Source organism: Adiantum capillus-veneris, chromosome 27 (assembly GCF_014529385.1).
Source record: "Adiantum capillus-veneris isolate H3 chromosome 27, ASM1452938v2, whole genome shotgun sequence".
Taxonomy (NCBI): domain Eukaryota; kingdom Viridiplantae; phylum Streptophyta; class Polypodiopsida; order Polypodiales; family Pteridaceae; genus Adiantum; species Adiantum capillus-veneris.
The window spans coordinates 59,924,620-59,952,543 of record NC_140957.1 but is presented as its reverse complement, the minus strand read 5'-3'; the positions used below and the strand labels follow the sequence as shown (position 1 = coordinate 59,952,543).

The 27,924-nt window shown below is 44.6% G+C and overlaps 1 protein-coding gene across 2 annotated transcripts; it reads left to right on the top strand.

Annotated features, from left to right (window-relative positions):
- Positions 1-1,424: 1,424 nt before the first annotated feature.
- Positions 1,425-27,568, top strand: LOC147422062 (kinesin-like protein KIN-5C). Of its 2 annotated transcripts, none has more exons than XM_086502821.1 (23): positions 1,425-1,594; positions 1,915-2,044; positions 2,819-2,977; positions 3,068-3,402; positions 3,485-3,623; positions 3,826-3,923; positions 4,016-4,172; positions 4,286-4,355; positions 4,483-4,559; positions 4,642-4,695; positions 6,067-6,147; positions 6,230-6,341; positions 6,423-6,509; positions 6,598-6,773; positions 6,844-7,005; positions 7,089-7,196; positions 7,291-7,449; positions 7,557-7,634; positions 7,704-7,909; positions 26,145-26,246; positions 26,345-26,454; positions 26,549-26,697; positions 27,005-27,568. In XM_086502821.1, the coding sequence occupies exons 1-23, from the start codon at positions 1,536-1,538 to the stop codon at positions 27,227-27,229; spliced, it is 3,033 nt and encodes a 1,010-aa protein (XP_086358947.1). In that variant the 5' UTR covers positions 1,425-1,535; the 3' UTR covers positions 27,230-27,568. The 2 variants fall into 2 exon arrangements, with proteins under 2 accessions (XP_086358947.1, XP_086358946.1); XM_086502820.1 differs by having other exon boundaries at positions 1,426-1,594; positions 7,551-7,634.
- The last annotated feature ends 356 nt before the right edge of the window (positions 27,569-27,924 follow it).

The window sequence follows — 27,924 nt, the reverse complement described above, 5'->3', positions numbered from 1 at the left end:
GCAAATCATATCCAACATGTGCACTTATCAGAAGTCCAATTCATATGTTAGCTTTTTTGTGTAGCTCCAATACTGCATTCGAAACACTCAAATCAAAGTGAGGAGTCATTTTGAACCCGTTTTGATCAGAGAAAGTTATATTAGGCTTGACTTCCTACATCATAATGGTTATTTCTTGAGCTTTTGACACCTTCATGTCATTTCCTCGTTTCACGGAGGCTTCTTGGACAATAAAAATGCTGTCTTAGGGTCATTTCTAAGTCACTTTGTTCTAATGAAAAATTGTTAGAACTTCTATATCAAATCTTAGTGGCTTGTAAATATTGTAATGCTCTTTTAATACTTTAGACTTAGTTATACCGTTCTCACTTACTTAGTAGCTTGCTATAAATCAAATATAGACACTTTCTCTTGCTAGACTAGAGAGAGGAAACTACTCGTCCAATCTTAGATTTTCATTTTGATCACTATAAAACATCTTTAAGTGATAAAAATGTCTTTTTTTATTACTCTCAGAGTAGTGTAGACATACAAAAAATTAAATTTGGTGACAACTGTTGTGGTAGACGTGTATCCGGGCTGTTTCTACATTGACGATACATGGCAAACGCTACTCTCTTGTATGATTCGCTTCAAAGATTGTTGTTCTGTAGGTGCTTTCTCTTGTGTAAGAGTAGTAGCGGAGAAGGAGTACTCAATCTTTGCTTGAGGGATTCCAGAATCACATAGTCAATTTGGGAGGCACCCACTGCTTGACCCTCCTCGATTTCAACCCAAGACATCACCCTTGGGAGCATGATGCCCTAATCACTTCACACACACACCTGTTTTGAAATATATGTGAGTCGGATTGATGTCATAAATGTAGACCATTGTAAATTTGGTGTTCAGGGTGGCATTTTGTAACTTCGGGACACCAATGTATTACTTTATTTTCCTCGAGCTGGCACCTAAAGCGATGCCACACTTGATCGCGTCCCACCATGCTATTTGACCCTCCTTGATTTGAACCCAAGACGTCACCCTTGGGAGCATGATGCCCTAACCACTTCACGGACACACCCGTTTTGAAATATATGTGAATTGGATTGATGTCATAAATGCAAACCATTGTAAATTTGGTGTTCAGGGTGGCATTTTGTAACTTCGGGACACCAAATATATTACTTTATTTTTCCCCTGCTAGAACCTAAAGTGATGCCACACTTGATCGCCTCCCACCATGCTATGATAGGAGCAACAGCTAGCGGTGTCATCAGAAAGGCGGCAATGAAGGGTTGCCATGTCAAGAGAGGAGGCAATTTAGGATAAAGGGCCCGTGTCCTAAATGGGCATTGAGCATGATTTGATAGTGATGAGGTTGATTTGGGTTGAGAACTCGAGTGTCCTAAATAATTTGGGTTTATGCCCAATGTCCAGTTTCCAAAGTACTGAAAGCGGGAAGAAACTTTGAAAAACACTCGCGGGGTACTTCATTTTGTTCGGCCTTCCCCCTCTCAGCAAGAGCCGCTGCCCTTGCTTCTGCTCTGCTAGCCATGGCTTCTCGCCATGAGAAGGAGAAAGGCGTCAACGTTCAAGTTCTTTTGCGGTGCAGGTTGGCTACTACTCTTTCACATCGCCCGTTTGTGACCTCGCCTTTGCGAGGAATTCTGATCTATTGGGCTGTTCTAGCTTCATACCTCGCCTGCGGTTTGTTTTTTCAGCATATTTTGCGCCTTAACACTCTTTAGGGGATTTTTCAAGGTCACAGATGCCCATCATCTTCATGTTGGCAAGTGCACTTCTAAGCGTGCACACTGCCATCCTTCTTTTCTGCCCTAACGTTGCCATTCTCATCATTTCCCTGCAATATGGATTTGGGTTCATGGTGATCCTTCGCCAGGCAGAATTTTAACTATGTTGTTTGTTTTGCAGACCTTTCAATGATGAGGAATTGCGATCCAATGCTCCTCAAGTGGTCACATGCCATGATCTACAGCGGGAAGTGGCAGTGTCACAGAATATTGCTGGCAAGCAGCTTGATCGAGTCTTTACATTCGACAAAGTAGGAAACTATGAGAGCATGTTTTAATTGAGTAATCAAAACGTGGCCATCCACATATGCTGTTGTATAAATGCGCCCATGTGCGCACACACACACACACACACACACACACACACACACACACACACACACACACACACACACACACACACACACACACACACACACACACACACACACACACACACACACACAATGATGATTGGAACTCTGGACCTAGTGTAAATAGTAGATAGGGAAGATACATAATGTGCCTTGGTTTATGATTTTCAAGTGAGCCGTGTGCCTAGCTGCGAGGGATTTTCCAAAACCTGGAATGTAGTCTATGTCTTCTCTCCCTTCAAAGCTTTCCCAGTTCACAAATGGTTGTCTGTGCATCTTTAGCTTGCATGGAAGTGCATGAGCACTCTTGTATTCTTGTTATGCATACCTATATCATTCTATCTCAAAGCATGTATGTGCATGTGTAGACTAGATTAATAAGGGTTAGTGCATGCTACATTGTACTCCAATTGTGTGTGCGCACGTGCTTTTATAGAGGAGTATGTATAGAAGGCAGACTAGAAATTACAGACATTATGGTGTGCATGATACAGAGTGGTGGATCGAGGAAATATAGGAGTGCTGCCCTTCTTTCGCTTCATTTCTGCATTGACCTTTTGCCTCAAACATTTCTCTTTCTTGGATTCATGCATTGAAAACTCTCATCTTGTAGGCAATTTTTTTTTGTGACCGAAGTAAGTTTGTCAAGTTGATGGCTATTGTGTATTACAGGTCTTTGGAACTCAGTCTCAGCAGAAGGATTTATATGATCAAGCTATAGTGCCTATTGTTAACGAGGTTTTGGAAGGCTTCAACTGCACAATTTTTGCATATGGGCAGACTGGGACAGGAAAGACTTACACTATGGAAGGTGCAGGCAGAAACTCTAGGGTAAGAATGTATTGTTTGGTGATTGGCTCTGGAAGGCCGCTCTAGTGCAACTACATATCTTATGTGTGCTTTGTTTGTAATCCTTTTCAGAATGGAGAGCTTCCCCCAGATGCAGGGGTGATACCTAGAGCCATTAAACAAATCTTTGATACTCTGGAGCTTCAAAATGCTGAATATTCTGTCAAAGTTACCTTTTTGGAGCTTTACAATGAAGAAACCACTGATCTACTTGCACCCGAGGATATCTCTAAATTGATGGATGACAAGAGAAAGCCCTTAAGTTTGATGGAAGATGGCAAAGGGGGTGTCATTGTTAGGGGCTTGGAAGAGGTAATCGTCACAAATTCAGTAGAGATCTTTAACCTTCTTGACAGGGGTTCTTCCAAAAGACGCACTGCAGAGACCCTGCTTAACAAGCAGTCCAGGTTTGGATTCCCTCAAGTATTTGTTCAATGCTGTCAAGGCCTGTACACCTGCTAAGTCTGGACAAAACTGTATGATTGGCAGCCGATCACATTCTATTTTTTCAATAACTATTCACATCAAAGAAGCCACCCCAGAAGGAGAGGAGTTGATAAAATGTGGAAAACTTAATTTGGTGGATCTCGCTGGCTCAGAAAACATTTGTCGGTCTGGTGCTAGAGAGGTGCTTTTCTGCTCATCCTTGTGCATGCCTCGTGGCTGTTGTGGTAGCTTCAAGCAGGGCAGTGATGTCAACTTTACATGCATGCGTAATGCATTATCGGAGAACTTGGCTATATATGCAGCTCAATATTCTAAGTGGAGCTTCATATTTGCTATGTTGCAAATTGCTTTTCATTGATAAAAACATTAGTGACCTATTGCAGGGTAGAGCAAGAGAAGCAGGTGAAATCAATAAGAGCTTACTCACGTTGGGCCGTGTTATAACAAGCCTAGTAGAGCATCTTGGACATGTACCCTACAGGTGTTCATGTTTGATTGGCTCCATGGGTTCATAAGTTTTGGTCACCATTGTTTGGAAGAGGTCTTGAATGAATTATGTGGTTGTTTTTACAGGGATAGCAAACTTACAAGACTGTTAAGGGATTCTCTTGGGGGAAGAACCAAGACATGCATTATAGCCACTGTTTCACCATCCGTCCATTGCCTTGAAGAAACTCTAAGCACCTTGGACTATGCTCAACGTGCCAAGAGCATCAAGAACAAGCCAGAGGTATCTCACTCTGTGCATCATTATAATGAGAATAACTTTCTGTCCTTTGCTTCAATCTACACATGACACTTTCCACCTAGTTCATGACACCTACCTTCATGGTATCGATGTAGGTGAACCAAAAACTGATGAAAACTACTCTTATTAAAGAGCTCTATGGTGAAATAGACAGACTCAAGACAGGTACCTGCAGCTGTTAATGCCACACCCTTGATTAATTGAGACTCAGTTGTGATATTGCACCTCAAGCCTTCAGTCCTGATAGTATAGACTGGGACACATTTATTTCTTGAGGACGTGTGAATTGCAGAATTACATGCTGCCCGGGAGAAAAATGGGGTATACATCCCTCGAGAACGCTATTATCAAGATGAAGCAGATAAAAAGGTTTAGCATCCATGTTTTATACTCCATTAGTCCACATCCTATTTAAAGAAAAATCTTTGCATCACATCATCTTGACAAGCAGGCAATGGCTGAGAGGATGGAGCGTGTAGAAGAGGATCTTGCATGTACTCGAAAGGTGCTTACTTACTCTAGCCATATCTTGTCATTTGTCTACTTCTTTTTGACTTAGGGGACTGCGCTCTGAGTTTGTGCACTTGTGTTTGGAATGTTAGATTGTGTATCTCCTTCCAATGTTATCACTTCAAGTCAATCTGACTTTGATGCTTTTCTAAGGTTTTATATAAAAACATTGCCCCTCATGCCACTGCTTAATTTTCTCCTAAATGCTATGGGACCTAGGGTTGTCTGATCTCTTGGTGCTTATCCTTGAGCCATTTGTTAACTACTTTACAGATTTCCCTGTTCCTGCTGGGAGCACTAAAAGAGAGGTTTTAGCAGAAGAGCTCTATGAGGTTGAGCAATGTGGGCAAACGCACTGGTTGTTAGTCAGTTTTTTGTTGGTCACGGCTTTGCACCTTGGTCTTTAATGGACAATATGCATATGCTACTCTGTCTCCCACAGAAACAATCTTATTCAGGCATCTGCCCATCATTTGTTACAGTTGGCAAGAGGAAGCTTTATTCATGTTGCTTCTTATTTACTTCAGGGGATTTAGCATCCGGTAGCTGTGCACAATTTAGAACAATAATGACTTCTATGGTGCCTGCACATTCCTTCACAAAAATAATAATGGAATTATGCTTGAAAAGGCCTTAAAACAACCACTCTGCAAATCACTAGCGCTTCCATTTCCGAAACATAAGACAGTACATGGGGATTGGAGTTTTTGGTCAAGACTCTATCCTTTTGGAATGTTGAGAGGTGTACCTCAATGGACTGCTATCTGCAAAGTTACTGCTCTTTTCTCATTTTGAAACTTGCCAACAAATCATCTATTTCCACGAGGAGCATAGGCATTGTCAACATTGATGTCTTGTGGCTGGGAGAATAACCAAGGAAACCCTTCACTGGGGAAACTTTTCTTCTGAGGAAGTTACACTCTAATTCAGAGGTTAGTAGGGCTTAAGAGGCTGCACGATTGTCTGTTTTCCTGAGATTCAACATTTGCCATCTGTTAAATAAGTCTGCTCATTTTTGAGGACTGTAATTTGCTCAGAGAAAATCGCCTTCTGCTTTCCAGAAGTAAAATGAAGGCTCGCACCTTCTTGTGAATTCAAGCTCCCTTGGATTCACCTTGAAAGGAACAGGCAGTGCATCTTTATGGGGGTGCAAGCTCCCTTAGATTCACTTTGGAAGGAACAGGCAGTGCATGTTTGCATTGCTAACTTGGCCACTCCTACAGTCCCCTAGCAATCTCTCTGCTGTTACCAGCACGGCTGGTGTCCACGGGATAATTCTGTGTGCTCCATAAAATAACTTCTGCTCTTTTCAGAACGTTAGATTTGCTATCTAAACTTGGCAATCGTCTCCTTGCCAATATTGCAGCTTTTGGAGGAAATGCAAGCAAGGTATGAATCAGAGCACGATCTTTGCAATCATATCAATGCCCAGTTGGACCTAAAACAGGTAAAATTTTGTTACTTTGTTACATGAGAGGGCTCAATATTTTGTGTAAGCAAGGTAAAGTGGGTGGTGAATTATTTTGCAGCAAGATCTTGAGGTGACTAAGCAGTTTCTTTTGGACACCAAGGAGGATATCAAACAAGCTAGTACTAAATTAAGTCAAAAAGATTTTGTGATTTCAAGTCAGCAGCAATCAGGTACCAATATCTATACAACACAACAGAAACTTGTAGTGCTTATATGAGGAAACCTTACCCAATTGATGCTTCGCTGGACAGAGGCAGTGCTACTTGAGAAAACCACCTGTATGCGTTCCAACTTTGAGCAAACTGTTCAGGATGTGACTGGTCTATTCTCAAAACTGGGTATTCATTTGCCTTTATCCTATTGTATGTTTTTCTTCTGGTGGCAATACATAATGAAATGAATTGTTGATTGTATTCGTCTTGCAAGAGCGGAAGAAGCAATTAGAAGCTGAAAACATGAAAGTTGTCCAAAGCTTTCAGTCCGAACTTCTGAGATTCATGGCTGCACTCCGCCAGGATGTCACTGCTTCAATCAAACAGCAACAAGAGCACATCTTTTCTTTGGATGATCAGATTCAAGCCTTTATGGAGACAAAAGGACATGTATGTGTGCCTACATTTAATATTTAACCATTCTTAAGTAGATGTTAATATTCTAACAACTTCAATGCAGTCAGCTGGTGAATTAAAGCTTAAAGTAGAAGATCTGAAGCTTCTGTACTTTGCACGTCTTCAAGGTCTGTTCGACCTGGTACATACTCATGAAAATGATTCCAATTTATTATTGGACAGAATAACCGACACAAATACTAATCATGGTAGAGGTCTTCAAGATGTAAGAGCATTTATTGGGAGCTATTGGGCATGCTTGTTTCTGCATGAACTTTTGGTGTTCACCTCATTCCCTCATTCTTGCAGTTGCTGCGAGACGCTGTACTAGAGGCAGAATTGGTTCTGCAAGATCTAGAGTGCACTTTCTCAAAGCAACAAAATGAAGTAGCAGCTTTTGCTCAGCAACAAAGAGAGGTAGCTCTACATAAATTTATAGTTTGCTTCAATTTTTGCAAATGCTTATTATCTGCAGTCCTTTGAGGCATAAATTGCTCATTGGGTTGTGCAGGGAGCCCATTCTAGCTTGATGGCTATCAAGGAGTTATCCAAGTCAACATTTGATGCTTTTGATCAACTCGGGAAGTACAATGCTGAACTAAGCCGTCATATTGATGACTGTAGTTTAGCACAAGAACGTAGCTTGGTTGAATTTGAGAAAATTTTTGAGGTACGTGCACTTGATTGCTCACTTTCTGTAAATAATGATGGCATGCCAAGATTTATCCAGTATCAGAGTTTCTGCTTGTGAAAAGACTCGTTGTTTTATAGGAACAGGCTAGGCGAGAAGAACAGCAGATGCTTCAAGAGATTGCCACTCTCTTTGCAAAAACAAAAGCCCAAAAATCTGCTTTGGTGAGTAGTCTTTATATTTCTGCAGGTGAAAACAAAATAGTTTTTTGTACTAAAAACTTTACCATTTAGGTGCATGACATGGTATCCACATTAAGAGAGCAGTCTGCTTCTGAGAGATCTGCCATACAGGATGGGATGAATAAAGTTACCAACTTAGCATGTACAACCCACAGTCAATGGGAAGCTTTTGTGTGCCAGTCTGAGGTGAATAGTGCTGAAGATATTAAACAGCTTGCAGCAAGACATTGTGAGATGGAAGCACTTATGCAGACCTGGTATGTATGATGACAATCTTAATTGTCTAATGTTTGCTCAGTGATTTTTATTATCATATTACATTGTTTGAAGTGTTTGAAAGAAAGTAACTGTTCGCGATTACAACATATCTGCAAAACAACTCAAGTCAGCTCAAAAATTTCAGAGGGTTATTTCAAGGGACAATCAGTTCGCTCTTTTGATCAAGGAGTTGGCTTCTCCTTTCGTCCAGATCAGAACTCTTGATATTCCGGTGTAGTAAAATTAGCCATCACACTCAAACCACACTGATCTTCCACAGGTGTCTTGATGCACTAAAATTACATACCCAAGCAATCTCATCCAATTAGGAATATGCAGTTGTTGACACATCACAATGCAACACAAATGCTCACATATGTATGTTATAGACACAACAAACAGCGCCGTTGAGCACTCCCTCGAGACAAACGGTTTGCGGTATGAAGCTACTCAACGACTACCTTGTCACTCCCCCCCACAAATAACCTAAAAAGGTTCGAGGAATACAACCCGCTCCCCAGACCGCAGCTTGCGTCGCTTGGAGGTTCAAGCATACAACCAAACGCTCCCCAGAGATCTCATTTGCATCGTTCGGAGGTTTTCTAGCATACAACGAAATGCTCCCCAGACATCCTGTGTGCGTCGTTCTGAGGTTCAAACAATACCAAGACAATATTTCTCACTACTCTACCCATGAGTAAAATCTGCAATCATTGAAACCAATATTAAAACTTGAGTCAAACAATTCAAATCGGCACCAAGACAGGTTTAAAATAGATAGCATCCATTTCAAACAAATTTCAAACAATACTTCTCAAACAATGTTAAAAAGTATCTAACTATAAAACAATTAGAGAGCTCATTCAAGGCTTTGTTCTGACAACCGAACTTTGAGGATGAATTGCTTGCCCTTCTGTGCCACGGTGATGGTTCGGTTCCGAACTTGGAGAGTCGCATCATTCTTGTTGTGCCAAGGCATGCCCGAGAGAGCGTCGCAATTGCCCAACTTCATAATGTAGAAATCGGCGTTTCCATGATAATCTTGGATAGTCACTGGAAGAGCACCAATGAGCGGTACCACTTTCTGAGTTTGCCCCGTGGCTAGCTCAACTTCAATTTCTCCACCCTTTGCATCATAATCAAAGTGCATCTGCTTCAAGTGTTTTGGATGGGTGAAGTTCTCTGTAGCTCCGGGGTCAAAGAAAATAAGGGCTTTGAAGCCGTTGACTTTGCCATATGCTCAACACAATTCATTTGTACTTTCAAGGTGTATGCCATAAATATCAGGGACTAGTCCAATAGCGGGTCTAGCTCTCTTGGCTGGTGGTGGCCTTGAGGATCATTTTGTCGTGGGAGCAAAAGGTTGCTCTGAAGACATCGAGGCTCTATAACAAACTTGGACACCCCAAGTCTAGATTCTGCTGCGCGAGAGAGAATCACTTAAAATATTTCACAACTTTAAAATCACAGTTCAATTTGGTCGACACGGTTCGGCGTAGTTTTGTGCCTAGAGAGATTGGCCCCAAAGATTGGCGTCCCTTTCGGTATTTCTTTTATATTAATCTTTGAGCAAAGTGCAACTCTCGAAGGGTCCTTTGTGAGTGTGCGAATGCGGTGTGTGTGTGGAGAGTGAGAAGGGAAGAGAGAGTACATAGGATGTGGGTGGAGCTCCCAAATCTCACTGTATGAGCACAATGTGAGAATGAGTGAGAGCTACTTATTCTTTGTATGTATAAAGAATAAGGAGATAAATGTGAGCGCTCGGACACTGGCCGGCGAACACGGCAAAGCACGGTGAGGCACACCGCCTTAACCTAACATTCTCCCACTAAAGGCTGTGTGCCGATAAGTGGCAAGAAGACTAGCCTACAACTAGTATATACAAGAGGTGAGAGAAGACGGCTCTCAACTTATGCCCATTGGCTCACTTTGTAACCGCTCTAGTGTAAATGCAACATGCATACCACTAGGTCTAGAGCTACAATGACACTCTTGATGTAGATATCGAGTGACAACCTACATGGCTCCACAATGCACAATGTCAGTGTCAATCATTGCACGATTGACAACTCCCACTGCAAATGCGCCAACCGCATAAGCAAGATCATGTCTCGAGAACCAAAAGGTCAGACATGAGAGACTTGAAAGCCGAAGAAACATACACTATGTGTGCCAACCTATCCCTGTCAGCAACCTTAGTGCCATATACATCCTCATCAGGAACCATCTGACTATACATCACCATGTCAATATCCTCTGGCAAAGACATACACACACAGCTGTTTGAAGGACATTGTCAGCCTCAAACGTATCAGACGCATCATAGAACAATGCATCGGTCTCTGGCTCAATTGATGTCACCTCAATTGATGACATCTCAATCGATGACTGACAAAGCTGTGCATCCCCAGAGATACCACCGTCTGTGTGAACGTCACCACAAGACAAATGCACAACCTGTTCTCCATACAACACATCCGCAAAAGAGACGTCTCGTCTCTCGCTCCAAACATGGCTGCAAATACACAACCTTTACCGCCTCGTGTGTTAGAAGTATGCAAAGGGTATACTAGACCACTCCTAGCACCTTTGGGTATCACTAGTGATTCCCTATGCATCTGGAAAGATTGCTCTTTAAGCAATACATAAAGTCCGCTACTCTGCAATTGACGCACTGAAATGAGACTCTGGCTGAGTCCTGGTACATAACGTACATCTCGTAGCGTAAGCAATGCATCGCTAGGTAAAGACATGCATACATCTCTAGCACCCTCTATGTCATATTCTGAACCATCAGCAAACTGCACACAACCAAGTCTCCCACTAGAGAAAGAGCAAAACAAATCATGACGTGGTGTCACGTGAAAAACTGCATGCTCGTCTAGTAGAAAACGCGTAGACAAAGTAGTCTGAAAGCAAGCTAGACTTAAAAGTGATATGCCCGTCACATGCATACTCTCTAGTAGCTGTCCTCATAGTAGCAGCATGCATCTGTCTTTTTTGTTGTCTCATAGCCTGAAGCAACGATGCCTAATATGCCCAACGTGGCCGCAATGCCAACATGTTAGTCGCGATTGTGAGCGAGAACCGCCTCTAATTTGATCCATGCCAAAACTATGGCAAACAATGCTCGAGATCACAAGACTCTACCACGCGAGAGCAGACCACTGTCTCAAGCAAAGAAGCATACACAACTCCTCACTCTTGCGAGAGTGGATATAAGAACACCAAATGTGTCCAAACTGATAAAACCTCTCAAAAGTGAGAGCTAAGCTTGATCACAAACTATGACGAGTAAACTCCAGATACTATCCCTCAAAAGCATACACAAAGCAAAAGCTCAAGACACCTGTCGTGTCAAAACCGGTATGCAAGCCAAAACATTGCAGAAGATGTGCTCAACCACAAATGGCAACCCTTGTGGGAGTACTAGACTCAACATGTAGTTGGGAGTCAAAACTGGAAGCTCCAAATGGCCAAGCACTCACAGCTCAAGATCAAAAATGTAGAGCAAAACTCGTGATTCACCACCCAAAAGAGAAAACATTGTATGCAAATCTTGAGTGCTACAAGCAATCACAATCTCGATTGCACCAAGGATGCGCATAAAACTGTTGGGAAAATTTTGCAGAGTTTCGTCAGCAAAACGGCTACAAAACTAGTAACCAAAGTGACTGCACGCTCAAAACCATGAGCAACCAAAGTGCATCAAACCGCACTCCAAATGCATGCACCAATCTCCACACTTTGTATACATCATTGCAAACACTTGCAAATCTAGTACACAAATACTTGCTCTACCTGTGACTGTCAAAAAACATGCTCGAGGCATACATTGTCGAGCTCAAACTGCAATCATCCGAGAGCAAACCATGTGTGGAATCCTCAATACACAATAAATAGTTGTTGCTGCAGAAATTTTAGAGGTCAAAATCAGTCCAAATGGACATCACCATTGCGTGCCAAAACCCCAAGTTACACCCTAACCTTGCATACATCGCATTCGGTATGCAAAAAACATTGTTTTGGAGCCCGAAAAATGACCTGTAGAAATGAAAATCTGCATTCTTCCTGCAAGTATGGTTGCAAAAAAGCATACACACTTGCAATACACCCTCCTTTCAAGCTTGGGAATGTCTCTCAAGCTTCCATGAGCACAGATCTGGTAGTTGCTCACCAATCTCAAGCTTCCACCGAAAGCGAGCTCACCATAGCCGAAAGCTCACTTCTCTGTAGCACTCCATCTGTCGCGAAGCCAAAGCTCTGATACCAATTGTGAGTGTGCGAATGCGGTGCGTGTGTGGAGAGTGAGAAGGGAGGAGAGAGAGAGTACATAGGATGTGGGTGGAGCTCTCAAATCTCACTATATGAGCACAATGTGAGAATGAGTGAGAGCTCCTTATTCTTTGTATGTATAAAGAACAAGGAGATAAATGTGGACGGCCGGACATTGGCCGGCGAACACGGCAAAGCACGGTGAGGCACACCGCCTTTACCTAACACTCTGTTCTCAGACTCTGCGTCATGCCCTCAAGAGAGAGGCCCTAAGGACTCTTTTATTCTTACAAGGGGTTCCAAAAGCAGAGCCTCCAAAAGCAATTAAACTCAAAAGAAAATAATCCCTTAAACCAATTTGTCCAAAAGCAACTGACTCCAAAAATCTGTTCAACAAAAAGCATCAGCGCAATTTGCAAAAATCAACAGCCACATTAGCATGTCAGCTCGATATGCGGAGATCCATATTGCTGTCCATACTGTTTTTTGCCACGTCAGCATTGCTGTCCGTACTGTTTCTGCCACGTTTGCACTTGTTTGTACTCGACTGCCACGTCAGCATGTGTGTGTGTGTGTGTGTGTGTGTGTGTGTGTGTCTGAGGACTTGCCATGTCACCAGTTTGTGACATACTCCCCTCTTGAAAGAATTATAATCGCCCTCGATACGCTTGCAAAACAGACAAAGGCCATAAACTGTCTTAGGAGAGATTGGTTGTTAGTACCGACGCACTAGACACGAGACATCTAGCACATGTACAAAGATGACAGTCACATTACTGCACATGACATCATAGGACATCACATGACAAATCACATTAAAAAATCATTCCAAATCTCAGACAATGACTGCCAACAACGTATTTAGTAACCACATCTAGATCCATTTTGAACCTCATTGATGTCGGATTAACTAATCCCATATTGTGATCATGTTTATAGATATTTTTTTTCGACTCGAGCACTGTCGTGTGCAAGTAGTCATTTGCCTCAAGCACTGTCGTGTGCGAGAAATCTTTTCCGAGGATCTCAATCGATCACTAAGTTCATATTGAACAGAGGGGTCTAGTCATTCATTCCATTGAATTAATCGTGATTCATGATTCGTTATCAAGTTAATTCGAGAGCTGTCACTGCTTCAAAATCATCATCATCTCATTCTTATTCCTGTTATTTGTTTAAGTGAAGAAGCAAGACCAACACACCCACACCCACACAGATTTGTGTAGCAATTGATGACGTGGCATTAGTACAGATGCTCCGCAAATTGCGTTGACATGATGATGTGGCATCTTGTACGGATTTTCGCAATTTACGTTACTAACATGGCATGTGTATGGATTTCCTAAAATTACGTTGACTGATTTTCAGCATATGCTTTTGGACTAGATTCTTTTGTGTTTGAAGCTTTTCATGTAAACTGCTTTTCATAGGCCAAGAGTCTTTAAATATGTGTAGAGGGCTCAGTCTCTGGCACTCTTCTGGATGAAGGTGCAAAGCGCGACTATCGGCATTGTACCGAGTTCAAGTATTATAAAGAAAAGGGGCGTCAAGGTTTGGGGCCAGTGCTCTCTTATGGTGGAATTCTGCCACTCTTCGTCTCGTGTCGTGCATCTCTTTCTGTTCAATTGTTATTTAAATTGCTTAAGGTTGTTCGGTCTGTTCTTTTTCGTTGTCACGTGGTGCCTGTCCCGATTACAGATCTTGAGGACCTTCGAGTCCTTAGCACCCAAGTACCTTCAGTATCCAAAGTACCCCGCAGTACTAGCAATACCAAAGTACCCCACAATACCAAGCACCAAAGATCCGCAATGCCAACAGTTAGCCTCTCAAGTACCAAGTATCCGTTGCAGTACCCCTCAATATCCACTGCAGTACCTCTTAGCTTCTAAGCAATACCTAGTATCAGTAGCATCAATACCCATTAGCATTTCACCATCTCAACATTTAGCATCATTGTATCTTCTATCAAAATTTTGTGCAAGTAATAAAGCACTCTGGCAACAAAGCAAGGGGACCCTTGAGGGTGGTTGGGACCCGACATGCCGTGTCGTCTCTTTTCTCTCTCTTTGCATCTCTCTTTCATTCAATTCAGTTTAGTTCTTTCAAGTGAGTAAAGTAACCCTTGTGTTTGTTCGGAGTACTAGATCCGAGCTAAATCCTTTTCCATTGCACCCGACAAAGTTCTTCTGAAGCTTTGTGTGACTTGTTTTGTCTACAACTATCTTATTGTAAACCGCTTTATAGAGTGTCAGAGTGTAGTGCAACGGCTCTTCATCAATACTGAATTTACTGAGACTTCCATGCAAGTACAGCCACAAGGATCTTTTGTACAACTTTTTAGAGGATTTCAAGTTCTAGGAATCTCTCAAGACTCTTGACAAAATGGTAAAACTAGTGATCCACTTGCTTAGCTTGATGGCCTTGCATTGACAAGGTCTATGAAGCAATGGATCGCATGGTGGAGGCGCTCGAAGACCTTGAGAAGGACCCAAATAGGCTCGAAGAAATCGAAGACCTTTGCAACAACAGATGGAACTCTTTTAGTTCACCTTTTCATGGTGCATCTTGTGTTGGATCCAAATCTCCAAGGTGCAACTCAAGAGCATGGTTTAGAGGTGAATACACATTGAAACACTATCTTAAGAAACTTTACCCTGATTGTGACGTGCAACGCAAAATTAAGGATCGGCTTGCACTTTATAGGGATATGCGAGGATCATTTTTGATTGTCAATGCCCAAATTTTCGTATCAAGATTTCCTCCGTCTTGTGGTTGCAAAGACATGGTTTAGATAAGCCCGATCTTCAACGACTTGGTATGTGTATTCTCAGCCAAGCGGTTCTAGCCACATTGCATCTAAAAAGAGGAACCCTGCCTTGGAGTGGAGAAAGCAAATGACTGTTTTTGTCAATACAAACTTATGAAGGCTTTGAAAGTCAGTAATTAAAGTTACAAACCCTTTTCTACAATGGAGATGGAGGTAGAGGCAAATGTGCTTGGAGAGGTGGGAGGATCTATGCATGGGGATGAGCCTATGGAGGAGGATTGGGATGATATTGTAGCAGGGCTACAGTGTCACTTCACAGGGCAGACAGTTGGACAGTTGGCTACACTGGGTCTGGTTCACACGGGACGGACCCTCTGGACGGACCTCTGGTCTAGGGAGTGACACGTGGCAGGGTACCTACCCACGGTGGTCTAGTGGACCTCGTGGCCACGTCACCACATGGCTAACATTTATGAGCCGTTGGTGGCTCTTTATGGTGATACATATGAGTAGTAGCGGTTGGTGATCATGATAAACTTCTTCACCTTTGGTCCAGCATCGTCCTAGAGAGCAGTGAGTCTATACACAAAGCAAGTCTTCACCATCCTTGCACATTTGAGCCTCGACACCCCATTTGTACCTGTGAGTCCTGGGCTGGAGCTGAGTGTGTTGCCACGCCAGAGTCTGTACATGGTTCTTTGAGCTAGTCGAGTCCACATGTTCTGGTCCACTGTTGTGTCTCTGTTGTTATGCATTGTTCCTGTGTTTCATTCTGTTTGAGAGAGTTTCCATTTGTTTGAGTGAGATTGTCACGCACATTGCACTGAGGGGCACCCACACTATTGAGAGCACGACACATTATCCGCGCTACAGGTGCTCTCATTTTGGCGATCACGGTGGGACCTCAACTGAAGTCTCACTCTGTTGAGTAGCTGGTTTCTTCGCTTCGCCTGTGCAGCCTATTGGTTTGGTCCAGTTTCACCCTTGACAGCTTAATCTAGCTGGTCTAGTCTCTTGCCTTGTCGGTCTGGTCCTCTCTCGCCCTGGTCCACCCAGTCCTCGTCCTGGTCTAATCCTTCTCGTCCTTGGTCTAGTCCCTCCTCGTCTTGGTCCAGGCCAGGTGGTCTAGTCACTCGCCTTGGTCTAGTAGAGTCTAGACCAATGTTTAGCCAAGTGAAGGTTGTCTTGCCCAAGTGAAGGTCTTCTTGCCCAAAGCTTGGTGGGGTTGGCGGTTACTGCATGACACATACAAGGAGGTCTTTGGAGCGTCAAAGTGCACTACTGAGTCCTCTGAAGTACTACCACAGACGGCGTCAACCCTTGGTGCCTAGTAGAAGCATATTAACCCCATCACCCATACCTACTCATACGGCTACCTCCATTCCTTCGACCGGTTCTACATCCTCTAGGTCACCCTCTCCGGTAAGGCTCTCCCCCATTTTGCTACAGCAAGTTAGTGAACAACAGACTCAGGAGCAAGAGGCCATGGAGGAGCTCACAAGTCTTCTGGCAAAGGTGAACATCAAGTTCCCTACCTTTAAAGGTCTCTCCACAGAAGATGCAGACGACCATGCTCGGAGGTTTGTCTCTCTTTGCAGAGGTCGTGGCCTCAACAGAGAAGACGCATACGTGGTGCTCTTTTCGTCCACCTTGGATGGTCTTGCAGATAAATGGTAGTGTCAATTTGCTGAAAACCACTTTACTACTTGGACTATGTTAAGACAGCAGTTCTGTGAAGCTTTCCAACCAGGGGATTATCAAGAGAAGATTCTAGATGAGTTGGCCAACCTGTTGCTCCAGCCTAAGGAGACATTTGTAGAGCTCATGACCAGAACAAAGTCCCTGGTTGCCAAGCTGCCTCAGCAACCAGGGGAATTCATGGTGAAGAAGTGGGTATAGAAGGCTCTGCCTAAGACTTCTCAACAAAAGCTCAGAGAAAGTCTCCGTCCTGAAGCCAGTCTGGAGGACTTTGTTGCTACTGCTACTAGAATAGAGGGAGCAAGAAGGCAGTTCACTGACTCTCCTCAGTTAGATACTGCCCCTGTACTCGTGGACAGTCCATCAGACCCCTTGAATTCTTTAAGAAGGGAACTGGAAGCCGTAAAGTTACAGCGGGCTCTTCACGAAGAGAGATCCTTCTCTCTCAGACAGGAGAAGCCTCCACATGAAGAGGCTTATGATCAACTTAAAAGAGAGTTAGAAGAGCTCAGGTCTCAGCAGGAGACTAAGGCTATGGTATGGTGTAGTTCATGCCGCTCTCCAGGACACCCTCCACAGGATTGTCCCCTTCGCTCTTATTGTCACTTCTGTGAAAAATCGGGTCCTGAAGATAAGGATTGCTATTATCTAAAGGGATTGCACAAGATACAGCAAAGTCTTGGTCCTACTCTCCAGCAGGGGCTAGCACCATCATCCAACATGGTTTCCCACTACGGCCATCCCAACTACATGCCACCTTTGCTCAATACCCCTGCTGTCCAAGGTATGTCAAGTACTTTCCCGACTCAAAGTTTTTATAATGCTAATGCCACCTCAACCCCTCAGAGCTTCTACACTTCAGCCTCCAACTCCATGCAGCAACCATCTCGCTCCCCGTTTCGTCCTTCCAATCGGCCCATACTCTGCTACAGATGCGGAGAATATGGGCATTATCAAAGCAAATGCCCTTTGCCAAAAGGCTCTTCTCCGTGCCAACTTTGCCCTGAGGCTCAGGATCACTACACTAAGGATTGTCCAAAACAATGCGCCTCTACCTCTGCGAACCCAAGTCAAAGCCAGACCGAGTTTGCCTTTCCCAAGCTCAATTTGATAGCAGTTAGCACTGTTTCTCAGCCGCCCCCTTCCACCCACGTGGTTACCCCTCAAAATAAGCCGCCGCAGTTGGCAGAGGAGCCATCGGGCGTCCTCACCCGGGCCCAGAGAGCTGCTCTCGGTCTTAGCATTCCATCAAGTTCAACTTCCCCACACAATCTCACACCAGTGGATACCCTACTTGCAGCTGTTAACAAGCCATCCCCCAGTGCCATCAAAGAATCCCAATCTTTGCTCTCCGATATCGATGAAGCTTTCTTGGAAGCAGTTTTCGATCTACAGAAGATCAAGGTACCAGAGGAACAACAGGTAGAAAAAGAGAAGCTTAGAGCAGAGACAGTCTTGAAGAACACTTTCCAACAAGTGTCCCTCTATGACATGCTGCGACTAGATGCAAAGTTTAGAAGTGACACCCTTGCTGTTATTCAATCACTTTATCCTGGAGCAGGTCCTAGTGGTGGGCACCTCCCAGTGCGACCATCGGAGTCCTATATGATATCCAATCCCGTTGCTCCACTCACTGATTATAGAAGCCCTCGCCTGACAGTGTCCGTTTTGGGTCGGCATTTCTCAGGAGTGATAGTGGATGGTGGATCTGGCATCAACCTGATGCCCGAGTTCATTATGTTAGCTCTAGGTCTACAGCCTACTCGCCCTGCTTCCTTCACAGTTACATTGGCCGATCAACGAACGGTATACCCAGTGGGCATCGTAGACAATGTGCCTCTGCAGGTACAAAACTTTACTTTTAACTTGGATTTTGTGGTGATTCGTCTTCCCCAAGTTGAGGGCGGATTTCCCTTGCTTATTGGAAGATCGTGGCTGCGACACACTAAAGCACTCCATGATTGGGGAAACGATGCAATGTGGATACATACTTCTGGCTCCCCGATGCAACCCATCCTCTTAGAAGGAGGCATGGATCCAGTGGTGCAGCAAATTTCCTTGTCAATGGAAACCAACCCTGAACAAGAACAGCCTACTACACTTGACGGGTCAGACGAAGATCTGCCGGTGTGGCTGGAGGCTACAAAATCTATGCCTTGTTATGGAGTCTCTATTCACTCTTCGCTTGAAGGAACACCCTCTTCAAATGATTCCACAATAACTAAATCTAATGTGCCACCTGAGCCTATGAAGAAGCATAGCAGCAGTGAGAAACCTCCTCTACAGGAGTTCACCCCCCCTAAAACATCAACCCTTTTGGTGTCTGCTTCTCCGACCATAAGAAAGCTCTCCTCTGTTTCTAGCAAACTCCCTTCTCAGAGCCCGTCTTGCAAGATGAATTCCAAGTTCTTGATAGCTGTATTGCTCTTGATAGCTGGTGCTCTTTGTTTGCCACTATCTACCCTCTCCCCCTCGCCCTACCCTCCCCCTCACCCCCTGATCCTAGTCCCTCACCCTCCCTTTCCCCTCTTCCCCTCGCCCTACCCTCCCCCTCACCCCCTCGCCCTAGTCCCTCACCCTCCCTTCCCCCTCTTCCCCTCGCCCTCGCCCTACCCGCCACCTCATCCCCTCGCCCTAGTCCCTCACCCTCCCTCCCCCTCTTCCCCTCGCCCTCGCCTTGGCCCTACCCTCCCTCACCCCCTCGCCCTAGTTCGTCCCTCGCCCCCTACCCTCCCATCTCCCCCTCGTCCTCGCACTACCCTCCTCTCGCCCCTATCCACCCCCTAACTCCCTCTCGCCCCTACCCTACCCTCCCCTCATCCCTCGCCCCTACCCTCCCCCTCACTCCCTCTCGCCCCTACCCACCCCCTGACTCCCTCTCGCCCCTACCCTCCCCTCACCCCTCGCCCCTACCCACCCCACCCCCTCTCGCCCCTACCCACCCCCTAACTCCCTCTCACCCCTACCCTCCCCTCACCCCTCGCCCCTACCCACCCCACCCCCTCTCGCCCCTACCCACCCCAGCTCACCTTCGCCCCTACCCACCTCAGCTTGCCTCGCCCCTACCCACCCCCTCTCGCCCATACCCACCCCTCTCGCCCCTACCCAGCCCCTCACCAGCCCTCCTTCCCTAGTGTTTGTAATTAGGCATTGGTGGAGCAGTTGAAGTAGGTATTGAGGTTTCACAGGTCACAAAGTTCGTTCTCAGAGGCTCTTCTCGACTTTGAGGAGATCGAGTTGATTCATAAACTGTAAGACCAGGCCCAAAGAGACCCTGATCATGATCCAACCCGTCGTGATCCAGCCCAATCTGAAGTTCCTCAGCTTGTCGCTTCATTGGTTGCATGCTCGTACTGGCTACGCCTTCCAAGCCAAAAGCTCTTGAGCTCTTTCTGGGATGGAAGTACTTGGTTCCAGCTAATGTACTTGGAACAGAAGGTAGAACATCTGCTCCTCGCCCTACCATCCACTTTGCCCCCGTATTGTCGGCCATGATGATCAGCTTTCGATGACCATGCCAACAGCGTTCTCAGAAGCTCAAGAAAAGACTAATCTCTGACCTTGTCACAAGTGCCTCCACAAATTTGCTCGGCTCCCAAGGGGATGACAGCTATTCTCGGTTCTGCAGACCAGTATCCATGGTCACAGCCTCGAACCCTGTAGTTGCTCTGCTTCTACCCGCAGGCATCTGCAAAAGGAGCTCCCTCACAACGCCACGTCGTCGGTTCAAGTCTATACTAAGTTGATTTCCTGGATTTTTTGAAGCACTCTTAATTATAGCATCAATCCATCGCTTGGTAGACGTACATTTCAGTCCACTAGCATGTGGCTATTTAGCATTCTTCTGGTGGCCATCTTGTTGCTGCGAAAGCTTTTCATTTTGCCATCATGATAGAGCTTAACCACATTTGCGGTGTTACTCCACCTTATGGTCATCCTTTGAGTAACACATTATGGTCATTCTCTTTTTCGAAAGCAATGTTGTGTAGAAAGTGTTGCAAGGTTCATCTGCAAGTATGGAGCAGGTCATTTGTCTCAGTATGTATTTCCTCTCACCGAGACGGTGAGCGGTCTTGTGGCGGGCATCCTGTAGCAGGGCTACAGTGTCACTTCACAGGGCAGACAGTTGGACAGTTGGCTACACTGGGTCTGGTTCACACGGGACAGACCCTCTGGACGGACCTCTGGTCTAGGGAGTGACACGTGGCAGGGTACCTACCCACGGTGGTCTAGTGGACCTCGTGGCCAGGTCACCACATGGCTAACATTTATGAGCCGTTGGTGGCTCTTTATGGTGATACATATGAGTAGTAGCGGTTGGTGATCATGATCATCTTCTTCACCTTTGGTCCAGCATCGTCCTAGAGAGGAGTGAGTCTATACACAAAGCAAGTCTTCACCATCCCTGCACATTTGAGCCTCGACACCCCATTTGTACCTGTGAGTCCTGGGTTGGAGCTGAGTGTGCTGCACGCCAGAGTCTGTACATGGTTCTTTGAGCTAGTCGAGTCCACATGTTCTGGTCCACTGTTGTGTCTCTGTTGTTATCCATTGTTCCTGTGTTTCATTCTGTTTGAGAGAGTTTCCATTTGTTTGAGTGAGATTGTCACGCACATTGCACTGAGGGGCACCCACACTGTTGAGAGCACGACACATTATCCGCGTTACAGATACCATCACGTCGAGGATACCACTGCAGATTGGGAGGTGAGAGGCTCTTCTGTCCCTACGCAAGGGTGAACATTAGGCATGAGTCATGACTCACTGCTCATTGGTTTTTGTTTCCTTTGTGGCTTTGTTCCCTTTTGTATTGCACCACCACATGAGTGATTGAGTCTTGACCTGTCACCTAGTGACTCTTACAATTTCTATTTTGCATTCTAGCCTCTACATATCTTTCTACATATCTTTCTGTAGCCACTCATAGCGCCTTGGCAAGCCTTGTAAGTCATCTTCATGATCTATAATCGTTTTGCTCCAAGCTTTCTGTAGCCACTCATAGCGCCTTGGCAGGCCTTGTAAGTCATCTTCATGATCTATAATCGTTTTGCTCCAAGCTTTTGTGTGGAGTCTGGACTCTATTCAACTTTAAGTTAATGTTCTTTATATAAAGAATCAAAATGCTTTTGTGAATTGTGATTCGTGTCACGTGTTGTGTGGAGTGCGTTTGCAACCAGTTACTGCGTTGGCACGTCGCACAATCGAGTTTTAGCCTTAAGACTTTAGCGTCATTGCAAAGCATGCCTAAATAGGATTCTACTCGGACATATAGGTTGAATCTACTAACATATATGTTGAATTTAGCTTAATTTAAGCATATTTTAGGTTTGTGGCTCTCTACTAACTTATAGGTGGAATCCATCCTTATTTAAGCATATTTTAAGTTTATCAATCCGCCCCCGTTCCTATTTTGCTTTTTTGGCCTCCCCTTTGTTTGGGAAACGTTTCAGAGGCTCTCGTTCCTATTTCGCGTTCTTGTTCTGTGGTAATTTTGCAATGAGCTTTGCTTGGATGATCTCATGGGAAACTGAGGCCTTAGGCTTAATCATTATGAGATAAGTGGCCTTTCCATGTCGAGCCACCCATATGTACATTGATGTTGAAAAATATGAAACAGATCTTGTCGTATAAGTCTAGTGACCTCCCTTTGTTGAGAGAGAGAGAGAGAGAGAGAGAGAGAGAGAGAGAGAGAGAGAGAGAGATGAAATGAAATGTTATATTAAACGTCTTCAAAAGGCCAAAATGACCTATGACACCAAATTGATACAATTTTTGTGGCTCTAATCCAATGTTTGGGTACAAAAATAAAATGAAGTAAAGTGAAAGATTAAAACTAAAAGACTAAAATTGTCAGATTGAAAATCATCATCATTATCATCATCCATGCCTGGCATTGGGCGTTGTGTGAGAAAGTATTGCATCGATTGTTGAAGAGCTTCGTCAATGTCCGTCTCTGTAAATAGTCGTATTGGGCGTCTAGCCTATCGTGCTAGAATAGTCCTGATTCTCTGGTGGAGCCTCCATGATGTCGTGGTCGCCCCCATAGACGTGGGTGTCTAGCTCTCCTGAGCTTAGTGGCTCTGTCCACTAATATACCTCTGGTAAAAGTAGGCTTTGAAATCTGTTGTGAAGCATGCTCATCCGGCTGCTGAGTCCTTGCTCTAAAGAAGTCAGTGATCTCTCTCTGTGAATGTCTCCCACTACGTGGTCTCCTTAAGAGACTTTCCCTCTGTCTGCGCAACTCTAGCAAAAACAACGATCTTGATATCTCATAACTCTAGCCGACGGTCCAAAGCCCTCTCTGAATAGACAGTGGAAGCAGCCTCATATCTCATAGTATACCGGACAATGACAAATGTGATGTAACTCTGTCTCTGGCTCTATATGGCATAACTGGCATATCATGGCATCCATGTGCTCCTGGTATCTAGCTGGATCAGGTCCTAACGAATGAGTCTAGTAATCTCCACCTGTGTAAGAGACATCGAGGGTGCCTGAAGAGAGTACTGGAAAGGGGGCAGCCTGTCCATGGTGAAACCATGCGTCTGAAACCATGATGTCATTTGTGCATACCGGCATGAAGTGTCCCCCTGAAGAGCTAACTGTCTTGAAGACTCAAGGGCCAGTCTAGCATATCTGTCTCTAGTAGTATCCCACAAGCTGTGCTCAAAGGAGACTGATTGGTAAGCGCCTCAATCTCCATAGGAGGGGCATCTAGCTTTGCTCGAATGATAGCGTGGGGTACAAAGGCCTTGGCTCTGATCATTCGAGAGATCATAGATACCAAGGGCCTCTCCATACGTCTCCAACCATCTTGGCCTATAGAAGGTCCCCATGTTTGCACCCCATACAACATAGTTGAGGCTACTAAGGTTTCAAAGAGCCATAACTTTGTCCGAGGTTCTTGGAACTGAACCTGCGAACACATCCTCTCCAAGCATCCCAAGGCCGCAAAAGCTCTAGTTAGTCTAGTCTCTGCTGCTCTTTCCAAAGAAAACCTCGGCCCAGTGAAGGCAACCCCAAGGTAAGTGTATGCATCTGTATACTCTACAATCTCTTGACCATATGTGAAAGTCTGTGCTGATCTCCTGATCCACTGTGGTGTGGTGTTAAACACCATAACCTTGGTTTTACCAAGGTTTACAGACAATCCACTATCCTCTGCAAATTTGTGTAATGCATCCAACTATCGTTGCATACCCTCTGGTGAGTCAAAGATCAACACAATATCATCAGCATATAACAACAATGGGATCCACTTCCCTGCCAGCTGGGCACCTCTATCACCCTCTCTGTCAATGTAATGAGACACCTCATCAATAGAGTAGGAGACAATGGGCAACCCTGTTTCACATCTATGGTGGAGTGAACTAAATCAGATATCCCCTCCGGAGTGTGTATATGTCCCATCATTGATCTGTATAGAGCCATAATCCCCCAAGTCAACACTATGGGCCATAATCCCCCAAATCAACACTATGGGCACCCCCATCTCCTGAAATCTGTGCATCAATCAAGCTCTTGGTACCATGTCAAATGCTTTGTGGAAATCCACAAAGCTACAATAAATCTGTCTCCCATGTGATCTGGCCTCCTCAATGATGGCTCTGAGTGTCAGAATATGATCAAGATTGGAAAAACCCCTCTTGAAACCAGCCTGGCCCTTTGCTCGCACACCCTCACCGTTTGCCCAATTACTCTGTTGCGTAAGAATGGATGCATACAACCGTGCCAATGTGTGCCCAACCATAATAGTGCGGTAATTCTTAGGCCTTGTAGGATCACCTGCTTTGAAGATAGACACAATAGTAGACAACCTCCAAGTCTCAGGTAACCCCTCACGCATAGCATGATTGAACAACACTGCAAGAACCTCTACCAGCATACCTCTAGCATGTGTAAAGTGCTCTGCTACTAGACCATCATGATCATATGCCCTGCTGGTCCTCATCCTTCAATGGCTCTCTTTACCATCTTAGTGGTAAAGAAGGTGCTGATAGGTGGGCATGGCTCTGTAGGATCTGGAAGGGGGTCTTGTCCAAGAATTGTATATAACGATGTGGCATACTGGCCCCACACATGAGGAGAAGTAATCACTGGGGGAGGGGAGTGCTCATGAAAGAATCGCCATGCCTCTCTTGAGTCTCTACTCAAGAACAACTGATACAAGTCTCGCTCCATCTGGGCCAAGTAAGCTCGTTTATTCCGTCGCACAAGGCGTCGGGAAGCAATCCGAGATTGTCTGTAAGTGATGACTCCTAAAAGAAGATCCCTCTGAAGCTGGGCTCTCATCGCTTTGCACTCCTCATCATACCAACTATTTTGGGGCATGCTCCCAGAATATCGCCTCCGACCCCCCGCCTCCGACCCGGCTGAGTGTCTGGGTATGCCTCTGATGCTGCACCATGTAGTGCCTCAGTTAGTAAAGTCGTGTACTCCCCCACTGAGAGGCGAGGACTAGCTGTGCATAGACGGCTATAGATTTCCTTTGTATAAACTGAGTCAGTCTCTGGTGTAAATGTATAACGGGTATGTGACCTACCTCCTGATGTTTGGGTTGTACTATACTGAAATGAAACAGAAAATGTCAAAAGTGCATGATCCATTGCTACGCCCATTGGTCTGGCTCCCACTATGAAATCCTGAATACAAGGAATAAAGCTCGGCTGTGCCATAACGAAGTCCACTGTACTGGCTCTGTGTCTGTGTGGAAAGCATGTGAAACCGGCTGCTCCAGGAAATCGCTGTAAGCCTTTAAGTATGGCTAACCCATGCGCTCCCATACTCCGTGTGCTCTCTGTCATGTGAGCATCTGTCAAGCCCCAACTCACCCACATCCAGCTCTCTAAGCATCTCATCTGAAGTGTCGTAGAAGACTGTCTGAGAGTTGCCCGTTCGGGCATTGAAGTCCCCCAGGAGGATGATATCACCATCCGTAGAAAACTCCCATATATCATCATCTAGTATAGAGAAAGGCGATTGTCCTCTGGATGCAGCATATACTGACGTACTGGGGGGAAGTAACATATGGCAATGTATAGAAATCGGTTTGTGTCAGTTCTCAGCCTCACCCACATGTATCTAGCATGATCATCTCTCCGTACAATATGTAGTAGTGGCTGTGTAACTCCTCCCTAAATAGCATTGCTACTCCTCTTGAACCTCTACTCCCATGCTCAAATCTCGTGACTGTCCTGTGGGCTGTCTCCCATCTGTATCCCACCACATGTGGCATAAGCTATTCGGGGGCCTGATGCGCCTCTGAGAAGAAAACAATGTCCATGTCTTTGAAACTGTCCTCAAAGGCATCAACGTCCAACCTCATAATCCATTATAATTCCAAGTAGCCATCTTCAGTGTGGTCCCATAGGTCTCACACCGTCAGGTGAAATAAATGAGACAACCTTGAAAATTTGTTCAATAAACTTGATAGCTTTTTATGTTAAGAGTCTGCTAGAAACAAACCTCCAAACTAATTTTCCTTTTCTATGCAGCATGAAGGGAAGAGATGATGCTACCAAACAATGGAAAAAAGCAGAGTACCTAGTGGAACAGTGTAACAGAATGCATCTTCCGGTGACCGAATCGATTGTCAGGTTTGCAATGCTCTACTGATGCATTACCATTTGTATTTTCATTATTACAAAAGAGGTTGTGATTCAAGTATGACTGTGTTTTGCCTATAACAATGCAGAGAATCGAAAGAGGCTAGTCAACAATTTCAAGAACGGATGAAACAAAATGTTTTGGCAGCTGAGCTAGAAGTCGAGCTGTTTAATGGTTCTTTGCTTGCACATACTCTGGGTATGCAGCTGATATATAACTTATTTTGACTATGTTGGGCACTAGGAGTGCATAATTGTTGAAATTTTGTCCTGTTGCTTGGATATGCTCTCAGATGCAACTCAACATGACATGGAAATCAAGGAAGAACTGCAGTACAGCATCTCCAGCCAAGTGCAGGGCCTTGCGACTCTTCGGAGCCGTCACCACACTAAAGTTGAGGAGCTGCAAAGATTAGCAACCGGTTGCTTTGAAAATATTAAAGTATGTGTTGCTTTTTGGAGAAATGTCTTGCATCTTATGGCAAAGTAACTAATGTTTAGCCACATTACACTTCAGCTGTACATTAGTGAAGCCAGTTTCTTTTGAAGTGTACATTAGTAAAGCCATATTGCTTTGAGTCAGAAAACTTACTTACCAAGAATACACCTGTGCATGTGCACGCACGCAGACACATTGGGTCCATGCAAATCTGTGCCACCATCATTCATGCATGCACCTTTTAGGTGAGCACTTGAGAATGTTCACACGTCAGTAGGGAGTAAGTGTTTGGTTTCATTATGATTTTCAGGAGGATCTGCCAACCAACCTGACACCCAAGAGGCGACAAATTCATGTTCCTAGCATGGAAGAGCTTCGGGTTGGCAATGCAGAAAATGTCAGAGAAAAATATAGGGAACAAACGGCAAGTATTGCGAAAGAGAACGGGGTAGCAGAACCAGAGCATTTCACCATAAAGCCCTCGCATCGGAATGAAGCCCTGCCAACTCGGATACCTCTTGCCAGGCTCAACTGAGGGCTAGAGCTATTCAAGACAGTGAACGACCTCAGTTGGCTAATTTCTGCATTCTGTGTCTTCTTCACTGGTGAGGCTTTACCTCCTTGTATTTTACAAAGTGAATAAAACACATGGGGTGATCATTGATTCATACCCTTGAAATGCCTGGAGCTTGATGCTTACTCTTGAGGTTATACAAGGCATATTCCCAAATATTGTTACCCCGTCTTTGTTGTGATTGTAATACCTGTATATACAATAGTACTAAAAGCTGCATAAATATACACTTGCTTTACAACCTTAAGCTCAATTTGCATTTTAAAATTACATAAATATCAAAGCTGCTGATTCAGGGGATTCTTTTGTTGATAATTCCATGGTTCAATGGTCGACAGTTGTTGCGTGAAGTTTTTGTAAGTTTTAGGCTAAGCATAGTTAATAAGCTATTTGCCTCTGTAGACTATGGCACTGCCTTTTGAGAGAGAGAGAGAAAGAGAGAGAGAAGGTTTAATGTCCCAAGAGCATATCTCAAAGATCCATATGATGGGAGAGAGAGACAGAGGTTGTTACTATGTCTTTCCTCCTACATGGCATTGGCTTAAAAGATCTCCACATCTACACTCCCATTCTCTTCAAAGACAATGCCATCAAAGGTTTCCTCTTGTCATATTCAGTCACATTATGAGGATTTGAGTTCCTCCTTACCTTGAGAA